This window comes from Mastomys coucha, unplaced genomic scaffold (assembly GCF_008632895.1).
Source record: "Mastomys coucha isolate ucsf_1 unplaced genomic scaffold, UCSF_Mcou_1 pScaffold15, whole genome shotgun sequence".
Taxonomy (NCBI): domain Eukaryota; kingdom Metazoa; phylum Chordata; class Mammalia; order Rodentia; family Muridae; genus Mastomys; species Mastomys coucha.
The window spans coordinates 41,294,551-41,317,248 of NW_022196897.1; the positions used below are offsets into that span (position 1 = coordinate 41,294,551).

Here is a 22,698-nt window from a genome sequence, read left to right on the forward strand (position 1 = left end):
CACTCGACTACACTATTAGCTTCCAACCCCACTTCTACCTGGGAGTAAGAAACAAGAAGCTCACTGGTATACTTGCAAAATGCAGCAGAAACTCCCGGCAAAGTGGATAGTTGCAATTAAGGGATGGTTTCTTTGATCAGAAGAAAGGCACGGAAAGTCGTTGGAAATCCAAAGAAACAAATAATGTTGGTTCAGTTTCTTTGGGTATAAGAAAGTTAACCTAATTCAGCGAGAATATGCTTAGATGACGATGATAGAAAATTTAGAAGCAGAGTTAGGGAATGCTCAAAGAATAGCCATAAAACTATACATGTTCTTAATGCACAAGATCTCCAAATCAGAAAGTCCATAAGAGCAGCTCCATCAAGAAGATGTTATCAGAGTAACTTCTGTATTGTTGGGTAATTTTTATTGAAAATATACTTTGCTATGTTAAAGGTGAATTTATCCCATGGAGAGTTGCAAATCTTTGAAGAGACTCTATCAGTAAACGGATCAATGGATCTACTTAAAGTTGTCTAATAATGTATTACCATAGGCTTTCTAATATAAAATATGTCCTAAATGTATATTACAGACATTTTCAAAGCCAGCTAGGTCCAGTGAGAGCAGGTAATTCTAATCTCATGAGCAAATAGAGACATTAGATTTTAAGGCTTAGATGGTCAAAGTTCATATTAGCAGGTTCAAGGTAATCCAGAAATCCAGGATGTTGTCCAGGACACTTGGGGCTCCATCAGCTCAGACACATTGACCCTCAAGAGAAATTATAATAGTTGACCTTTGCACTGTATCCAGCTGTAGGTTTCTGTGATGATCTTTGTTGGCTGTAAAAAGAGAATTCTTTGATGAGAAGTAAGCTATACTTACCTGTGAGAATGAGAATGAGATTTAGAATGTGGTAAGGAATTTTGCTGCTCTAAGAATGTGGCAGTAATCCATTTTTTTCTAAGATCCATGACTTCACTAGCCATGGAAAACTGGCTAGATCCATACTACCAGGCACGATTTCCCTCCTGCTGAAAGGGTCTTAAGTCCAATTAGACAGCAGTAAGTTACCGCGAACAGGTAAGTGCTGCTGAGTTTCATTGTTATGGATCTCTTGCCATACTGGTCATTGTTGTGGTTCATAAGTGTTGCTGTTGGGTAAGACTATTAATTGCTTTCATAATATTTTAGAGTAGAAAGGCTTTCAGGCTAGAATCTGCCAGAGTCCAGTTCCAGTAGGCTTCAGGTCCCAAAGAGGAGGCATGGAATCAGCAAGGGAAAAAGACTAACCCAATCTAAGGGTGAATCAGGATAGTGTTTCAGGGAAATAATAAAAATTCGGCACCGTAGAGCTAAACCCAGCTACTCTCTGCCTCTAGGCTAGCTCCTGCAACGAAGGATCGAGGTTTCCTTGTTGTGGATTCCGCTCACATTCCTAGCCATCCACCCCTTGTGCTCAGCAGTTCCAAATCCCAATAACTCGGTAAAATCAAAACTCTAGAGGCTTGTAATTTATAAGCCAGATTTATATTAGTAAACTCTCACCCCACAAAACATCCACACAATTTACTCAGAGCCAATTCATATTGATATAAATTGCCCACCTAGGAAAGACAAATTGTCCTGTAATTATCCGTCCCTTGCTATTCATAGTTACCTGTGGCTATTTAAAACCACCCTGAATCTGAATCGCCCTGTTCTTCCTCCATTTTCCTTCCTTCTCTGTCCCCTTATCTGAAAACCTTAGCTCCACCTCCCTTTCCCCTGTCCAATCACAGGCTTCTTGTTGTATTAATATTTAAATTGAAGCCAGGCAGTGGTGGCACACGCACGCGCGCGCGTTTAATCCCAACAGTTGGGAGGTAGAGGCAGGTGGATTTCTGAGTTCCGGGCCAGCCTGGTCTACAGAGTGAGTTCCAGGACAGCCAGGGCTATACAGAGAAATCCTGTCTCGAACCCCACTCCCCCCCCCACCCCCAAAAAACAAATTTAAATTGATTGGACAGGGAAAATTCTGCTACAGGATAGCTCGTGTGTGTTTATTGAAAAAAAGCAGGGGTTGGGGGGAAGGAATAGGGGCTTTTTCCGAGGGGAAACCAAGAAAGGGGAGAACATTTGAAATGTAAAAAAAAAAAAATCTAATAAAAAAAGAAAACAAAAAAAGTGCATGTGGAGGGGATGAGGGAGCTACAACTTTTAAACTCTATATTTGTATAGTGGCTTATTCATAGGCAATGTTGAAAGCAGATTTGATGATTCCAAGAGGTGCATGATCTTTTCACAGATGGCCCTGTTTTCAACATCTAGAATGAAAGCAGTCATCAATTTTATTACAGTACTTTTCTTTAAAAGAAAAGCAATGGCTTCAGCAAGCGTCTAAGTCCCCATTGTTTTCTATGCCTCAGCAATCCCCCCAGGTGCCCCCTTTACACTTCCTCCTGCATGCTCTCAGCCTTCACCGTCAGGAGGTAACAGTGAGTTGTAAGAAATAAACTCGTAATAGCAACTTTCATTCCTCAAGGTGCCTGATGCAGTGTTTGTACCATGTAGTATAACAAGCATTAGGTTATTTCCTGATTTCCTTCCTATGTGTCATAGTCTTACAATAGGGGCCTATTCTCATACACTCCCCAAAGGGAGGGTCCTTTCATCTTATTCTTTTCCAATATACCATATCATTCTGATTCCTTCAATGTATGTTTCTGTACACGTATGTATGTATGCATGTATGTATATATGTACGGGACCAGGCCTGCAGAGAGGGATCAAACCAGGCTAACTCCTTAACAGAATCTGTTTCTTATGAGGCATACCAGATCTTGCTATCCAAGCTGTAGGTCGGTCACATATGCACAGCATCTGTGGTGGGTACTATTCTATACTTATTAACTGACCTTTTTCCTTCAACTGCTAAGGCCCCAGGAATCTGGGTCTGAGCCCATGTGTTTCTCTAGATTGTGTGCTTTCATCTTTGAGACCAGGAATAAGTGTTTAAGAGTTTCTGGAACCATCTTAGAGTTAATACATCTTTAACTTCTCTATTCTTCGTATACACTGGGGGCATGAAGGGAATTTTTGTGTAGGCATAGCCAGAGTCATTGCACTATATATATGGTTCCACAGTGGCAGAGATTTTTTTTTCAAACAATTATTTTGTTTAGAGAAATTGTCATTGTATCCATCCACATCCTCTACCAAAGTCCAAACAAAAATTCTCAAGGGAAAAAGCATAAGGAAGCGTTCATAACACACAGTGAGAATCTTCAAAGATGAAAGTAAAAGTATGCTAGAGAACTGTGATTCGTGATGTCCATATGCAGGAACTTTGTGAAGCAGCAGTGGTCGCCACGTGGTTCATGCCAAGAGCCGGCTTGAATCATTCAAGTCCTGTGTCCTAAGTGTGCAAGTGTTTGAAAATAAGGGCTTACCTTAAGCCTATGAGAAGCAATCAAGGGTTACAATGCTAGTCTATGTTGTTTGGGTAGTCACTTGAAATACCCTGACCTGTTGTGGATAGCCCTGGTGCTGGAATTGTCACATTGGTAATATATGAGCATCAGACTAAGTGTGTTCATACATATACATTTTTTTCTTCCTTAACATGTGGAAAGAACTGATCTGGAACCTCAAGCATGTGGATACATAAGTTAGCAGTTTCATATACACCTGATGGAGTTGGAGCTTTGAACCTACAACTTAACACTGTCAGGAAATTCGGTTTCAGTTTTTATTTTAAAATGAGCTTGATTGCATTTATAATGATTACAAACAAAAGAATAATTAATTTTCACATCTAGGCTAAATTAAACCTACTAAAACATGGGTATAATTTTAATTATAAGATTATATATGTAGTATTTGGAGATATGGTCTTAATTAGACAGTTATTGACAATTCACAGTGGGGGGAAACAAAGAAAATACCTGCCCTTTAGCTGAATTTATAGGAATATATTAGTACCCTCAAGATATCCATTTAGAACTCTTTTGTTCTGGCTTTCCATATTTTGTCCATCTGAAATTCGAGTGTATTAAGTAAAACAAGCTTTGGGGATGCTGCCAGAAGACATGAAGAAAAGTCAAATTAAATTGTTTGCATCATTCAGGGCTTCTATTAATTACCAAGAAGCCCGGAATATTTTTTTCTAGAGAAGAAGTTATAGTTTGTATGGCTTACACAGCCATATATCTGAAGAACATGTGAACATGGATCCAGCAGGGAAAAAACGGAGTCACCGGCTCCTTTAAGTTCCATGATGCTTTACACCACACTTCCAAAATCTGAGGTAGGACTCAGTGCAGTCAGGCCTATTATAGATGCTAAATAATAAATATTTATTGATGACAAATATAAGAAGGGCTGGCAAGGTCTCTTTGTCCCTTCAAAATGAAACAATTCAGCCAAATGACAAAATGTACACAATTAGAGTAGGGATCCACATAAGAGAGAAAAATAGAAAGGAATTAGCCATGGTCCACATTTCCTTTTCCAATGGAAAAGAAATGTCTGACCAGTCAGCAGCATTCAATTGTTTTATCAAATTGTCTAAATGTAGAATTTTCTTGCTACTATTTAAAGAGTCCCAAGTCTGCTTGTAAAATTCTAGAAATTTGTTTTCACTGATCATCGAGTTTGGAACCTCTTATTTTGGCTAGCTTTAGTATTTTTTTCCATGCTTGTACAATATATAATCTTTGAGTTTTCTGTCTCTTGAGATTATCTTTTTTTTTCTCCATTGTGTAAAAGAAGGTAGAAACATATCTTTTTTTTTTTTCAAGAAAGGGTTTCTCTGTTTATCTCTGGCTGTCCTGGAACTCACTCTGTAGACCAGGCTGGCCTCGTACTCAGAAATCTGCCTGTCTTTGCCTCCCAAGTGCTGGGCTTAAAGGTATATGCCACCACTGCCCAACAGAAGCATATATCTTAAAACATAAATGTAAAGTCTTTAATTCCAACAATCTGGAGCCAGAACCAGGCAGATCTCTGTGAGGTCAAGGCCAGCCTGGTTTATATATTGAGTTCCAGGATAACCAGAGCTACATTGTGAGAGCTTACCTTGAGAAAAACCAACCAAACAAACAAACAAACAAAAAACATGACATGACTCCATATATTTTATGTTAATTTTATTTACTGGACATTTCAAGAAAATTTACTTGCAATTTTTTTAATTTTGCTATTACTGTTGTTACTGGTATCATTATTATTATAAGCAAATGTAATGTAAAGTAAGGTGTTAGGGGATTTGTGGTGCTTATGTTTGGTCTATAGAAAGTTAAACATTTTCATACAATGTGGAAAGAGCTGTGCATATGAGTATTTGGGCCTGCACACCCACACACAGACACACACAGACACACATACCCACTCCACATACCTGCCATAATCAATACTGCTTAGAATATAAACTGCAGGATCCTTCTCAGCTTACAGGAAAATAAATAAAGCAAAAGAGACACTCTGGATCCCAGGGGGATTCTTTTCCCAAAGCAATCAGACATCTGGAGTCTTGGTCTGATAAAAATCAATGACTCTTTCGGGGCAGTACATCTTTTAGATGCGACTGAGGAAAGCAGTGCATAATGATGACAGAACTGGAGGAGGGAAAGGCAAGCGAAGAAGAATAATCATACGTAAAACTGTAACCTTTTTTGCTGTAATAGACTGTGCCAACACATAGTCTACGGCATAATTATATACATATATTTATAGAACTCTGAGTCTTGAAATGGTAGCGAAAAGCAGTTCTTTAGCATCTGACTCTTGTGGGTAGAGTCCTTACTTTCTCTTTTGTATATCCGTCTGTGCTTGTGTCTTATGATTCAAATGTATAGGGACTATCTCATTTTCTTCAGTAGTAAGTATAGTGTGCTATGTGCACGTAATTGCAGAAAATCACTACATGGCAGTTTGAGTCACGAGCCCATAAGATAGCTGTTCTAATGGACACTGAATCTGACCTGAGAGGGGGCAGGGCACAGCGCTGCTCAGCAACATCACAGATGACTTGACCTTTTCTGTATTGATCACTCTATGCTCACACTCACCCACTCAAAAATATTGCAGGAAGCAAGTACTTACATACATTCAGGCAGAAGACTACTCATTAATCTTGCAAAATTACATAAATCTTGCAAAATACATAAAAATAAACCATGTTATTCTCATTTGTAAATACTGTTGTTTGGGTTATGAGGCAAGCTATTTACAAAGTGAATATTTGTAAATTATAACAGTCTTTATGGAAGCTTCTGCTCAAACAGTTTTAGCTCCTCAAATATATTATGATAAAGCAATAAAACATGAATATTAATGCAGTCTTTAAAGTTATGATCACTTCAACTGATGTGTAATTTCACAAAACTATATATTTTGATTTCCTTAAACTATCTAGCTTTCCAAGAATTTTGAAATCATAGATATTGCTATAAAACTTATCTGGACTTTCAACATCTTAAGCATTTATAACAATACAAAGACCTAGAATGTAAAGTGGGCCATGAAAACAAATAGTCACGAAGCATTTAAATGCAGATGTTAGGAATCAATTACTGCTGGAGCGGACTTTAAAACATATCCTGTTTGAGCTTTTGTGCACATGTCTAAATGGGATTTGGCAGGTGGATAAAAGATGTATTGATTTCTGTTTTGGAGATTGCCACAGACTTACTGCTTCAATAGACTTTTAAACTAGGCTTGGATCTTAACAAACTGAAACCTGGAATTCTTTCGTGGCATTATAATCCCCCTACTCCCCTCCCCCAAATATGACAATTATAAAAGCTGGAGTTTGGAACAGCTGTTGTATGCTGTTGCCCAAACTCAAAAGGAAAAAATATTCTGGGGAAGAAAAAACGGCTATTAATTTGTCTTTAACACAGAAGAAGTACTATCAGAAACCGTGCATTCTTGTTTGAATGAGTACTTAGAAGACCAACTTGACCCCCAGTTCCTGAGAGTTCTCTGTCTCTGTCTCTGTCTCTGTCTCTCTGTCTCTCTCCCTCTCCCTCTCCCTCCCTCTCCCTCCATCTCTCTCCCTCTCTCTCTCTCTCTCTCTTTCTTTCTCTCTCTCTCCCTCCCTCTCCCCTCTCTCATTCAGTGACATCGGGTGAACTGTCTGAATTTTGCCTTGATTATTTAAAATAATGTGCCTCAAATGGATAAGTCCTTGGTTTGGGGGAAGAAAAGAAGTTCTGAAAACACCAAACTAGAAAACAAGATGCATTTTAAGACACATATTGGAGATTTACAAAGCATCTTGAAAATGTAAAGCAAATTAATTCAAAAGAATTGAAATATCCCTCTAGAATCAACCCTCCTTGAGGCCACCCAGCAGCTGAGGGACCAACATGAGCCCAAAGTTCTAATCCGTGCCCTTCCTTGAATAAGACAAGAAGATACAGATTGACTCAGGGCCACAGAGAAACCAAGTAGATTGGGGGTCAGAAGTCATGGATTATTCACTACAGCAACCTTGACTTCAAACTCAATACAGCTGGGTCACCTCTGCTCTGAATTCCCTCAAGGTAAACAGCACTTAAGTCCTTGATCCATCTTCAGACCTTAGAAAAAAGTAAAATGTATCAGCTAGGATAGGTTGCTTCGGTGGAGATCACTAAATTAGGCTTAGACGGCAGTGGCTATATGTGTTAGCCTGAAATTCTGCGCACCTGCCAACTACATTTCATGAAACCCTCTGCTCTCTCCTGCTGTCGTTCTAGAAAGGCTTTGGAACTTACCAGGTAAGTCCCCCTTGGGCTGAACAGATCAAGGAAGCTCTTTACAGAAAACTGAGTGGCACCCTGCCACCTGACCTGTTACCTCTCCATCATTTCTGGCCACATAGTAGATATAAGCCTGGAACAGCAGATATCCTTGTCTGTATTTACCTTCTCACTTCTCAGTCTCCTTAGGCTAACATTGATTTCTTAGGTGAAATGGAGAATACAGTTTAAAACCCATTTTCCTGAAAGCTTCTTGGTAATAAAAGAAAAACACACCATAAACTCCGGGCAGGACTAAAAGTTTCATTTAACGTGTTTGTTCGAATGAAAAACACAGAGATCCAAAGACAGTAGGAGGAGTGGAGTGGATCTGGAAAAGTGGTTGCTGGGTGGCCACCAGGGAAGAGGGTGTGTAAAAAGCTTCTAGCTTCACTTATAAAAAACAGAGCCACTTGGCATCTCTAAATAACAGATGGATGTGACCTGAAGAGAAAGGTTGTTGGCATGGGACTGTCTCCAGAGCTCTGTATTTCAGATTGCATTTCCCAGAAATGCACCGATCATGGATCCTAACACTCTGCTCCTATAGCCATTCTAGCTAAGCACTAATCTTTACAGGTTCTGTTTTATTTCACAATCACAGTACCCAAAGTGCAAAGAACAGATATGGATGGAGAGATGAAAGTGTATGGTCTGCTGAGGTATAGGGAAGATGTAGGAAGAGTAAAGAGTTATTAAGAAGAGGAAGGCAGAGGTGACATTGGTTGCCCTCAATCATAGGAGAGCTATTTTCTCAATTTTTAAGACTTTTGTTTTCAATAAAAACCTGTTTCATGCAAAGAATTTTATATTGCCTTGAAGGGTTAATGCCTTTCCTACTCTGGAGCTAGCTGTGAGCATGCATTTTGAACACATTTGACTATAAAGAAAGATTTCTAGTACCTCTAGCAGATGTGTTTTCAGTGCAAATCCTTAGTTCCAGAACCCTGAACATACTATGGTAAGCTCATAAATCCCCCCGGACAGACTGACCCTCAGTGGGTGCTTCAGCTATCAACATGCAAGAGTTAAGTATGAGATGCCCGACTTGTTACAAGATAAATTCATTGCAGTGATTTGTATTTCTCTGGGACATGGAGGCATCAGACTCACTTGGTGCCACAGAAACTGCCTACAAAATAAGACCACTGTCTTATTTCCTCTCCCACACATTAACAAATGGAAGCTGTCCTCCTTCCTACCTGTTGAATGTGGGCCCTACTATTTCTACACAAGAAAAGAAACAGTCAAACCTTCTCTGTAAAAAAGACAAAAAAGACCAAACATTCTCTGTCTCTGTCTCTGTCTCTCTCTCTCTCTGTCTCTCTCTCTCTCCCTCTGTGTGTGTGTGTGCCTGTGTTCACTTAGTGCACTTATCTCTCACACTGTTAACATTAAAACACAAATACCCTAGGCTACAATTCCTAGTAAGGTTGCCTCTGAGAGGAACCGAGCCTTTGAAGTACAGGCCATGTTAGTGTAAACATTTCTTTCTGTAAAAATGGGACATTGTATTTCTAGTTCTTGGTACTATTGCAGATTATGAAATTTTTGCATTTTTTCCATTAATACAGTATCCTGGTAGAAAATAAGACAGGAAGAAAAACCTCTCAAACCTTTGTTTGGGTTGAAATTCAAACTATTGGAACCTTTGAGTTGTTTCTTAGGCCCTTCTTTTAACGTTGTTCAGTTTCCGGGCCCTAAATGTGTCTGTGGCCCCCATCTAATCTATAGCTATTCCAGCCGTGTGTTCTAGTTTGGTTTGTAGTAGTATCCTCCTAACTTCTTTGAGTCCTCTGCCTTGCCCAAGTCTAATGACTGAAGATGCAGACAGATATCCAGAGAGCTCTCTCTCTCTCTCTCTCTCTCTCTCTCTCTCTCCCTCTCTCTTTCTCTCTCTGTCTGTCTGTATGTGTGTGTGTATTATTTTTCCTTAATTGATGGATTGCATATATTAACAGGACACAATATAATGCTTTAATACATGTATCCATGATTAATTCATCACCTCAAACATTTGTCATTTCTTCATGCTCTCTTATCCTCCTTTCTCTAGAAACCATAATACATCAAAAACAACGAAGCCACTCCTGACTTGAGGACAATGTCTTACCCTGGCTGCTATTGTGAACTTTTGACAGCTACTTTTCCTGGGAATCTGTACTTTTCTTTTTCTGGAGCAGCATCCCGTGCCTTCCTGCTGACGTGGGTAGGGGAAAGATGCTCTCCCTGAAGACTGGCTTGCCTGTCTCCTCCTTTCATTAGCGGGCTAACCTAGAGTTCCCCGAGGAGCCTGGCACGGAAGTATAGATTTCCCGCGAGAACCTACCTGACATTCGAAACGAAATGAAATTTAATGTCATAAATATGCGAGAAAACAAAGGCCGCTGTTTTCGAGATGGCTTTTATGACTGGGGCTTCGTGTGTGTCACAAATCCCTGGGCTCTCTGTCAGGCCCCTTCTCCCCTCCAAGGATCTAAGGTGGAATCGCAGCTCCAGCCAGGCGAAACCTCCTGGCTGGGACCCAGAAGCTGCGCAGCGGACTTTCCCCTCCAACAGGAGAATAGAATGACTACCAGGAGGCCAGAAACAAAACACTTAAAGGTTGCATTTATTAAGGAAATGTTAAATAAGAAAAAAGTCAAACGGTGTCACGGATATCAAGAGCACTTTTGTGGCGTAAACCGTGCAGACACAAGCTAAGAATTCTACTCTGAATCTTTGTGCTGGGCTTAGCTGGAGCGCTAGCCACCCATAAAGACCCAGCTGGAAATGCACTAAAAGAAAGCACTTACCCCATTCACAGTCTCAGGATCCCCTCCCCCCACCCGTTCTCCCAGAATCACAAAGCCCCTAACCCGCAGGCAGGCAAACAGGCCACTAGGGCTCAAAAGACTTATCAAATATTTCTATTCAAGCAAACTAACACAAATCCCTTAAAACCACAGGTTACTATCGATCAAAGTTTCACTCTCCTAGCAGGCGCAAAACCCACACGCATCTATGTTCCCAATTAGGTCTGCAGCGTGGCGTAGAAACAGTCACTTTTTCCAGTCACTGGGCTACTGGTGCCTGGGAATACACACCCATCCACACCCCGCCTTGCTCGGCCTCTCAAGTTGTCCCCAATGCTGAGCCCACCTGCAGGTGGAAAGGGGCCTTCTCCGCCGGGTACCATCTCCCCGTATCCCAAGTTCTGCGCCCTGCTTTTGCCACCTGCTGCTGAGTCCCGAAGTCTGGGAGCTCCTCGTCTACAGTCTTGCTTGGGGCCTTTCGAAGAGCGATCAGAAATCGGTCACTTTTTCCCCAAAGGCAGAAGTCAAGAGAAAAGACTGACTCCGACAGGTTTGCGTTGCTCGGTCCGTGATGGTGAGGGGAGCATCGCGGCTGGCGGAGGTGCGGAAGGCGACCCGAGGGCCACTCAGTAGGGTCCCACGACCACTGCCTCAACCTCTTTAGACGGCCTCCGGTCCTTCACTAGGAAGTTGATCATGCCTTCGGACTTGATGAGCAGGTTACAGCCAAGGAAGAAGATGCCAAAAACCACAGTGAGCGAGAGCACACACATGACAGCGATCTGCACCACGCGCATGATGTACAGGCTGCGCTCGTCGGGGCCGCCCTCCGCGAAGCCATCGTCGGTCACCACCGACGCCTGGGTGCAGCAGCGCACCGCGCGCTCCAGCGCCTCGCTACTGTTGGCCAGGAACAGGCCAGCCACGTCGGTCTGGTTGCCCAGCACTGAATTCATCACGGGAGGAAGCAGGCGCCGGGAAGGCGAGGATCGGAAGGGTGGGGACCAGAGTGGCTGTAGTGCGGGACGAACAGGTGCCCGGTGGAGCGCTGGCTTGATCACTTGTGCGCGCGGGGCTCCTGAGTCTTCCTTTCAAAGTCCCAGGTCCGTTAAGTGTCTCAAGAACCTCTTCAGGGCGCGCCACAAGCTGGCTCGTGTGCGCCGTGTGCTGCCCAGGCAGTGCTCGTTCCCGGCGCTCGCTCGACTGGGAGCTCTTGGAACTTGGCGGGTTGGGCCGGAGGGGCCGTGGGAGGCGCGGGCCGTGGCGGTGGCCCGGCTGCTGCTCCTAGCGAACAGCGACCCCTGCTGGTGATAGAGCCTCTCTACGTCCGTTCGGCTTGGCGGAGCGACGAAGAAGAGCTAAACCCTAGCAGGCTTTGTGCCTTCTGCAATTCCAAAGGCTAGGCAGAGGTCACTATGCACTCCTGTTGTGAAGAACAAGTGAAGAACTTGGAGAGAAAGGCTGAAAGTTGCAGAGGACCCGGATCACACCCGCTCTTAAGTGTGTCCTTCGAAACCACCCCTCTCACCTCTGAGCAGATGTAAAGTGGCCAGGTACCAGATGGCGCTGGTCAAGGTACTGGCCCACTGCCTATGTTTGGCTGCTGCCTGTTCTTGTAAGCTTTCTAGTGGAGCCTCAGAAGACAAGGCAGGTGGGAGGACTGGGAATTCTCTTTCCCCTTCCTTTTTTGGGGGGTAGGGAGTGTTGCTGATGTTATTGTTGTTTTAAGGAAGGAAGAATGGAGGAAAACCTTAGAAATTATAGAAGAGCTGCATCCTCACCTTACTTGGAAAGCTGTTACATGTGTAGTAAAGCAGGGTTTGCAGTAAACTGTGTGAGGCCCAGGCAAAGCACAGGACTAAGGAGGTACTCTCTTTGTGGTTTGTGTGTGGAGGTGGTTGCCAAGAACAGGGTCACCTCTCTGTTAAGGGAGGTGGACAGAATGACCAAACCACTTCATTGCATTTAATTGCAGAGGAGTTTTTGGATGAGCTTCCAGTGTTTTCTGTCTTTGGCAGAAAATCAGTGGTTTAAGGGAATTGCTCATCCACATCCATCACCTAGAATGCCGGCCAGCAGCTGGGCGGCTCTCTCCTGAAGCTGACGCTCCCACCCACCATTCCTTCCTCACCACAAGGCAATCTGCAGACATTTCAGAGAGCTGCGGACGCTCAGTTCATAGAGACTGTTGTCAGTTCTAAGTTCTAACAGAGGAGTCTTACACACAGGCCACTTACACTTCGTTTTAGACTCCAGAATATACAGGATTCCCTCTTCTCCGCCCCCACCCCACCCCCACCCCCCAGTTCTCGTCTTTCTTTGTGCTCTACTTTCTGTTATAATGGCTGAAAATGAGAGGTTGAAGTTCAGTCAAACTTTTGAAAGAATACTTTTATAACTTCTCTATGGAGATATTGGAGCTGGGCTCTGTTGGGTATGGAGGTGGGGAGAGGACTGGTAAGCAGCTCAGACTGTCCTTGAGTCGATCAATCAAAGCCTTAGAATCCTGCATTTGGTGATGATAGGCATGCGCAGAGCCTTCAAGTTACACCATGCTTGCTTGTTAAATTCCCCCTGTAAGAATCATCCATTACACATTCAGGTCCTCTTAATGTATTGGCATTATTGGTATCCTTTTAATGTGTTGCCATCCCTCAAGCACAAAGGAGTGCCTTTTAGGCAGGACTTTTTTTTTTCTGGAAGCTTCAGTATGTTCTAGCTATCTAATGCTTTTATTATTGGGAATAGGGAGGTGAGGGAGGTGTGAACAGCAAAGAACCAGGCTCCCGGGACTTAGCCATACTTCTCTTGGCTTAGTAACTCTAGTTTTCATATTTTATATATACATATATCTGTGTGTATATGTGTATATATACACATATGTGCATTATACATGTATATGTATATAATACGTATATTATATACAATATATAAAATCAGATACTGTATATAAATTCTGTATATAAATCATATATATATATATGTCAAATTTTTTATTAATGGATCATAAAGCCAAACCTCATATTTGAGAAAATATCATCAGAAGAAGTTGGGAAGCACAGATTTTCTTTCCTTTCTTTCAGATGTAACTACTAACCAGACACAAACCCCCGAAGTGGAAGGCAGTGCCTATCCTTCTCCATAAGATAGCACAGATCTATGCTTTTGTTCCTTTTATTCCCCAGCCCTATGATTTTGTTCAGTAAAATTGTCTTAGTAGTTAAATAGAAATGAACTACAAATCCAGTTAGCACAAAGCTTGCTCTGTCACTTCCTATTAGCACAAAAGAGGTCTGAGCTAATAAGGTATTTTCTTTCTATCAAACAAAACAAAACAAACAACCCCCCAAACAACAACAACAACAACAAAACCCACGAGAACCATGCTTTTCTTTCTTTTTCCTGTTTTTAGTGTAGAGTTTCCCCCATAGAGTATTACCTTTACCTGTTTTGTGGAAAGTCTTAGGAGCCGTGGCATAGCAACATTTAGGAAATATCCATATAACTGAACTTGATTTCCAGGGAAATAAATGATGATTTGGCTGGGAGTTGGACTGGTGATTCACATTTTTTGCCCAAAGGCAGGGTTTTGCATGTAGTTGTGGGTGTCCTAGAACTCTATCTGTAGACCAGGCCAGCCTCGAACTCACAGAGTTCCACCTGCCTCTGCCTTTCTGCTGTTGGGATCAAAGGTCTGTGCCACCACTGTCCAGTAATAATTCACTTTAATGGAAAGGTTTTGATACCTAGAAGGACTCATTTGTATATATCTACCACTACTTCGGCTTTGGTGAAGTAAGTTTGTGTTCCTGAGAGCTAACTGCTTAATATTTCAAGTATTGTGCAAGGACAGAATCACTTGCTAGCTCTTTCTGAAAAGTACATCAGTAGCATGTAATAAATTCTCCCAGGACAGTCTAGGCCAATGTTGATGGCAGTTATAATCCGTACTTTGGATAGCCTTGAGGGAAGACCAGACACTTTCAGTATCCAAACCCTTTTTCCTTGGTGCTTTGTGCATTATGAAAATATCAAGTAGACATTTAAACAGTGCATCAGACACTAAAAGGATGTTTATTGCTTTGGGGCAAGCACTTTTCTTAAATAAATTACACTGTTTTTCACAATGTAAGTAAGATAAAGGAGAAGAGCTCATACATAGGAGTCATTCATAGTAATAGACTCAAGGTCTAAAAACCAAGAAGGAAGCTGAAATAAAGCAATGAAAGTTCCCGAGGCACCAAACATATGATGAAAGGCAAACACATAAGCCTTAGACTGACCCTCAAATCCCCTCACAGCATGAACACTTCCCCCATAATTTTACTTCTTTATTTATATCAATAGTGATGGTTTGTATACGCTTGGCCCAGAAAGTGGCACTATTAGGAGGTGTGGCCTTGTTGGAGTAGGTGTGTCACTGTGGGCATGGGCTTTAATACCCTCATCCTAGCTGACTGGAAGTTCAAATGAAGATGTAGAACTCTCAGCCCCTCCTGTACCTTGGCTGACTGAATGTTGCCATGTTCCCACCCTGAGAATACTGGACTGAACCTCTGAACCTGTAAGTCAGCCCCAATTCAAGTATTCCAATGATTTCCGAATCCTAAGTTTCAAAATCTACATTCTTCCAAACAAGAACATTGGTCAGGTGTATCACAGCAATAGTCCCTGGTACAACTTCTGTCTTAGAGTTTTACTGCTGTGAACAGACATCATGACCAAGGCAACACTTTTAAGGACATATCAGAACAAAAAGAAAGAAAAAAAGAAAGAAAGAAAGAAAGAGAAAGAAATAAGAGAGAGAGAGAAAGAGAGAGAGAGAGAGAGAGAGAAGACAAACAACTGCTTCATGATAACATTTATATGTGGTACTTAAAGATTAAGTACCAGCTGAACGGTGGTGGCGCACGCCTTTAATCCCAGCAATTGGGAGGCAGAGGCAGGAGGATTCGTGAGTTCGAGGCCAGCTTGGTCTACAGAGTGAGTTCCAGGACAGCCAAGGCTACAAAGAGAAACCCTGTCTTGAAAAAACAAACAAACAAAAAAACAATTAAGTACCACATATCTCAATACATGAAAAGTGAAGCAGGTAACCAAGTGTTGGGCAGAGGAAATAATGGAGGGTTAATGTTTGATGAATAGTCTCTGCTGGGAAAGATTAAAATTTCTGAATGAACAGTGGTGATGTTTTCACAATAATATGAATGTACTTAATGCCACTTAATTATACACATAGAATTGTTACAGTGGTAAGTTTTATGGGTTTTATCCTAATGAAAATTCCAAATATTTTGATTAGAGTTAACATAAATCATGCAGTTTGGAAAGTATATAAAAAAATACCCACTATGAATCATCTGTCACTCCCATAGCCTGAAGATTGCTGCTCTTCCTATTTTTTGTTTCTTCTGTCATTACAATCTTACACATGTTGTTTTCTTAATTCCAAAAGTATAGTTTCATGATCTTAAACACTTGTAGGTACACGTTAAATAGAAGTAACCAGCATATGAGGACACTTTTATCAAACCATAGCACTCGCACTAATGTCTTTGAACGTTGTGTGAATCTCAAATATTTGTAAGGTGTTTGCATGCTTGTTTTTAAGAAGATGTCATATACCACAGGGCAGCTTCAAACTCACTACCTAGTAGAGAATGGCCCTGAACTTCTGAAATCCACCTTCCAAATGCTTCATTACAAAAAGGTATGTGTCACCATGCCTGGCTTTACATGTTCCTGGAGAACTGAACCCAGGACTTTATGCATTAAATACTTTACAAATTAGCTACATTCCCTAATTTCAAATGTTCATTGAATCAATAGGACATAAAGAATACTTTGACTTATAAATGATTTATCAATTTAGCATGCACACATGATGAATTTACAAGCTTGCTTTTAGATATGCGCCTTTATTTTTCTTTTGGCTTCACAGAATTTTGTCTGTATTTCATTCTGATTTTCTGCCCACTCTTTAAAATATGCATAGTTTAAGGAGAAAAAGTCACTGAGCTGCTGAAAGCCTTTTGTGCCATTCTTCCCCATATTAAAGAAACAGGAGACTAACAGTTTTAGCAGGAGAGAAGCAGGTGGCCCCAAAGAGGCATGAAAGTGACAATTTATCCAGTTTTCAGCCTCCATTTACTTAATCTGTGGCAGACTTTGTATTTTCTAATTCTACTAGACATGTGTTTGTATTTTACTTCAGTAAATTGATAATGCTTTCATTTTAAGCATATAGGAGAAATCATCTTGGAAGCTATAAAGGGAAACAAATTCTACAGTATCCAGTTTACACTTTTATATCTGAGCTGAGAGAGACTTTTGTCTTCTGCAAACTTCAGATATACTTATAGAAAACAAATAAGAGTTGCCATTTCTGGATATCAACCAGAAGTAGCAGTATTTCTGTTTTGCACACTTATTGTGACTCTAAAAGTCCAACAGTTCCTGTATGCACATCTGGTATTCTGCTATTGAAAATGTTAGATCAGAGTGATTAGATACCTTGGGCAGTTTGCTAGCACCATTCACTGCTCAGTTTTATCAACTTTCCATCATTTCTCCTTTCCTTGAAGATCTTTATGATAATTGCAGTACTTAATTTGAAATCATTTATACAGCATCTTTTTGTGCATAATATTATCTAGACAGGTAGGACTAAGAGATAGTCTTTATCTTCCAGAAATTGAAAAAGTATATCAGAAAACAGGCAGTTACTGTGGTCTGTGGGAAGTCTTACAGGACTCATCTGAAGATAGTTGAATCTAGATTGGGTACTAGGAAGATGTTCATGAGGATGTTGCAAATGAACTACAGTTACAGGGTGACAATGGTTTGAGCAGCAGAGCCAAAGAAATTCCAGATGTTCATATATCCCAGATGTTTGCATTACAAAGAATCCTTGTAGGCAATGCCAAGGGGAAATATGATAGGTGAAACTGGGTAGAGTATAAAATGATGTGCCTTGAATGTTAAATGAGTCATACTGTTGTTTCCAGATAGCTCAAGGAAATGACTACTACTTTCTGTAACTTGATTTTGCATTGCACTAATGTCAGTGTGCATAACTTGAACACTCAATTTGTTGTCCTTTTTTTTTTTTTTCCAGTTGTACTTAACACGTTCTGGAAAAGGGATTCTGTCCATAAGGTCAATCTGACTAAAATGTCTACAGAGGACATTTCTACCCAGTGATTCTTCATGATTTCTCTCTGCTGTTGCTCTTTTGCAGTCTGTCTCTGCCTTCTGAATGACACACTCTTATACACCGAGCAGTGACTCAACCTTCTGGCAGGAATTCCTTTCATCACTCAGCATTTCTCAGCAATCCATAGCTATAATACAATGCTCCAAGTAGGGCTCTCATAGTGCTTCACAAATGATTCTTTTTTTAGGCTGGTAGGTGACCCACTTTCCCTTTTGCTGTCACCAACAAACTCCATGACCTACTCTTCAAATTGTATCTTTGATGGCTCTGGAATCAGGTAATCAGCATAGATCATAATCAGGTAATTTCCATAGATGGTGATCTATGGAAATCATACCTTGAATTTTTGTCTCTAGAGAGCTCATTGAATGACATTGTTGAAATTCATGTAAGTTCTGCATGGTATGTCTCCAAGACATCTAAGACAAGTCTCAATGATAGGAGGCATAGAATAAAATTAATGTTACCTGATAGTTCAGGAGTTGTTAATGCACTGGTATTAGAAAGAGGAGGTTTAAAATATGCTTCTGTCATGTGGATGAGGATAGTAATATTCACTCTTACTCCTTTTTTTGCAGGTATATCATAATCCAGCAGGAAGCTCTCCAAACACTGACTTATCCTTTATCTTGACTGTCTTAGCCTCCAAAACTATGTATAATAAATTTCTATTTTTTATGTTACTTGATCTATAGCATCAGTACTATTAAATAGAGTAGCTTAAGATGAGATAAAAGAGGTACTGCTAAAAGAGGAATGGGGTTGTTATTATATCAAATACCTCTTTCTTTAAAAAAAAAGAAAACTTTGGATGTCAGTCAAGAGGCTGGAACATTTTATCATTCAAAATGAATGCTAAAACCACCTACACATTTATTAATACAGGCCATTATGAAAAGAGATTAGACACAAAAAAATTTTAGGCAAAGCTTAACTTTTTATAAAGACAGTTTTAAGTGTTCACAACCAAAGTGTCAGTCAATAAAAATCTCAGAGAAAAGTAGATACTTCTTTATGAATTATTGGTGGGGTGTGCTTAGGAGGCATCCAAAAATAACATCACCATTGTTCTCAGTTATCCACTACAGCTAAATGTTAAGACTCTATTGCTGAAGACATCGCACACTTTGTTTGCAGAACACAGAGAAATCAGTTTGACTCTCTTCCTGATAGCTAGTTCTCGTAGCACTGAAAGGTGCCATGTCGGCTTCTGGAGATAAATGACACCAATGACTTGCCCAACACTTGACCCTACACGGTACAATATCATCTTGCCCAGTGAGTTGTATCCACAGTGCAACAGTGGCATGGTAGTTATGGAGATAACCAACTGTGTTCTGGTCAGATTTGAGGCTCACTTCACAAGAGCAATTTTACTTCTGATACCATAAACTTGGTCAAAAGCCTCTGACTGTGGAGTAGAGAACACACAAAACCCTAGGTGTAAGAAAATGACTGATGATCTTTCACTATTTGGTCATACTGTTAAATTACCTTCTTAATATTTGTGTTTATACCCACAGTTCTATCCTGCTTTCAACTTTAGGGGTTCAAATATTGCATCAATGGCCATATCCTCTTCCTCCCTTAACAGAGAGTCATAATCTGCCAGTAGCTCCTCAGCTAGTGGTGGGGACATGGGGTTCTCCTACTTTACCCAGGTTGCTTATGCCTCAATAGGTAGACACACAGCCATCTACACATGGTCAGCACTAACTATACAAGAAGGCAATGATAAGAGTAATAGGAAAAGATACAAAATCAGAAGGGAAATAGGTTGGTGGGTCCTGGATAGAGCTGGGTCAGGGAGATACTAGATGATAAGTCAGACCAAAATACATTTTGTACATTTATGAAATTTCAACAAATATATTAAAATAGTATATAAAATTAGAGTTAGTTTTAAATATTAGAGTAAGTGATTGTGTCTTTTCTTGTTGCATACTTTCAAACCATTCAAACTGAAATTTTTTCTAAGGGATGATATAGTTTTAATGAAAACTTTATGAAAACAAGCAGTGATCCTCTTATTCAGGCCCCAGAGTACTGGGGTTTTAGGCATGAGCCTCCATACTCAGCTGATACTTAGTAATTAAAGTGAGAATCCAACTAGTCATGCATGTGAGTGTGAGTTTTGATTGAATTGTTTTTGGAAGCACCACACACACGTGGAGGAAAGGGAGCAAACAGGAAGATTAAAAATTAATAGAATTTTTTAAATCCTCATTGACAAACTAACATTTCACCCATAACCTTGCCTTTCTGTAGTTTCATCAAGATCACCAAACCCTGAATTCAACTAAGACTATGCTTTTGAGACATTTCTCTTGGAGGAACCTTAAATAATAGAAACAAAGCAACACTAAACCCTTAGGAAACCTTAAAGCAAAGCAGAAAACTCACTGTACACATGAAATTTCTTCTAAGTTTTCTTCTGTTTGTTTCAGCTAAATAATGGATGAGTATTGAATTGTACAACGAAAATGTTTCTTTGGTTTTGTTTAAAAGAGCAGAAAAAATGAAGTAAAAAATAGTCTAGCTTTTCAAAATATGCACCTCAGGTTATTAATTTCCAACAATCACATTAAACCATGGAATTTACTAATTCTAGAAAATATTTGGAGTCACAAATATGAGAATTTTCATATTCCCAAGGTCATTTGTCACTTTCATGTTTTATTGTGAGGTAAAAACTGTTCAGCAGGATTCAAGTTCTTTAATATTGGATCACTTTAAAAACAAGACATTTTCTTACTTCAGAGAATTATATTCCATGTTAAAAAATAATAGTAATTCAGGAAAATTTTGCAACTAAAAATGTAAGGTTACTTTTTAATAGTTTTAATCGATTGTGTAAATTTTTTTGGACAAATGTCTATCCACCTCTCCCATTCAATATTAAGTATCTGTGATAAGTAAAGGAAGTATTTGGCAACTTAAGGTAGCATAGATAATAAACCACCTTCAATATGGATAACTTTCAAAGGACAGTTCTTTACAGTACTTGAGGGCTGATTCCTCTTTTAGAGTTTCTCTGTATGGTTGCACACACACACACACACATGCACACATGTGTATATGTATATGCATATATTTATATCCCTTAGTTTCCCTTGATACTTCCAGTATACAAGGTATTCAAAAACTATGTACTGAATCTGAAGTACACTAAGTTTATTAGATTTTTAAAATATTTGGAATTGTTTGATTGTCCATATCTTTTTGTTTTTTGTTTTAATATCTAATGCAATATAAATGTAAATATAGGTTTGATGAAACAATGCAAGAACAGTGTCTCTACATGTTCAATTGACATGCAATGCTCCTCATGCCTTCTCTGTTTCTCCATCCCCCCCATTCTCTTCCTTTCCACTTTACTAATTCTCCCTATTCCTTTTATATCCAGCTCATATGTGCTGTTGCTTTCCTCAACACATTCCCGGTTCTTATGGGCCCCTTTCTAATTTTCTTGTTTCTATACACATTTATTCCCACCTATATACACTGATTTAATGTTTAGGACCTAGAATCTGCTTGAGAGAGAACATGTGGCTTTTTTTTCCTTTTGAACCTGGGTTTCTTCACTTAATATAATATTTTCATAATATTTAGTTGTACAAGTTCTTCAGAATTGTCATAATTTCATTTTTCTTTATGGGTGAATACATTTCTATTGTGCACAAATAAGACATTTTCATTAGCCATTCATCTATTGGTTGTCATCTTGGTCGACTCCATTTTTTACCATGTGAACAGAGCAGCAATAACATGGATGCAGATTCCTTAGGGTATAAGCCCTGGAGTGGTATTACTATATGATATAGAAGTCTTCCTGCTTTTCTGAAAGTTACCACACTGATTTTCACTGTGGCTCCCTCCGCAGGTCAACAACTTCATCAAGGGGGAATAAGTTTCTCTTTCACTGAAAGGAGAAATGGGCACATGCTCTGTCCCTAACCCAGAAGCCCTCTCCAAATGATAACCACTTGCAAATGAAAAACTAGTTATCTCTAAGAGAGTCTCACTGGGGAAAAAAACTACTCTTAATAGATAGACTGCATGTCCTGCCATAGATGGACAACAGAAAATTAACTTAATGACATCTGTGGATGGTCTTTGCCTGATAGTGTCAGCTCTAACAGACTGAGAAGTCAGAGTTCGATAGACTCAACCAGCAGAGTCAGTGAAGGAATGGTGGTGTCAGAAGGAAAGCCAAGGCTTGGAAAATAAAGACAAGAAGGAGATGGTGAACCAGTAGAATGACTAACACCAAGGACACTATCCTGAGACATACATACCTTAAGTTCATTTATCTCATATGCTTCACTACCCTTAGTTTGGGGGACAGGATGGACCAGAAATTCATTGGTAAATCAAGAGTTTATTTTTAAGTATCTTCACTACTGATAAATGTTTTCTATGACTTGATATTATATATTCCACAGTAGAGTTTATGTTAGTAGTGATGCCAAAATGTTGTCTTTAATGATTTGAAACCCTATAACATAACAAGCATAAATTACACTAAATAAACTGTAATGAGAAATATATGAAGGAGTGTTGGATTTTATCAAAAGGCCATTTTAGTATCTGATGAGATAATTATGTCATTTTTTTCTTTCAGTTTGTTTATATGGTGGATTATGTCAATGGATTTTTGTATAGTGAACCATCTCTGCATCCTTATGTAAATTAAAATATCCTTATCCTTAGTGAATGTACATGTAAAAATAGCAAAATACTCACACATTACATTTGAAATCTCATTGCGAAGATTATATGTCACAACCAGGTTGGTCATACCAGGGATGAAAGGTTGGTTCAACATATACAAATCAGTAATGGCAATCTACCATATTGGTGGTATTATTTAACATTCTCTGGTTTGCTCTACAAACCCTGTTTGATTCTTTCCTATTTTTCCTCTGTTTATCTG

The 22,698-nt window shown here is 39.9% G+C and overlaps 1 protein-coding gene and 1 long non-coding RNA gene across 2 annotated transcripts in view; one reads left to right on the forward strand and one right to left on the reverse strand.

Annotated features, from left to right (window-relative positions):
* The first annotated feature begins 977 nt into the window (after positions 1–977).
* LOC116090179 overlaps positions 978–22,698 on the forward strand; it is a 48,793-nt gene continuing 27,072 nt past the window's right edge. Inside the window, exon 1 of the long non-coding RNA XR_004118597.1 lies at positions 978–1,068. This is a non-coding gene — a long non-coding RNA (uncharacterized LOC116090179). The remainder of the gene's footprint in view (positions 1,069–22,698) is intronic.
* Rprm (reprimo, TP53 dependent G2 arrest mediator homolog) lies at positions 10,335–12,020 on the reverse strand. Its single transcript, XM_031370283.1, has one exon. The coding sequence runs from the start codon at positions 11,500–11,502 to the stop codon at positions 11,173–11,175; it is 330 nt and encodes a 109-aa protein (XP_031226143.1). The 5' UTR covers positions 11,503–12,020; the 3' UTR covers positions 10,335–11,172.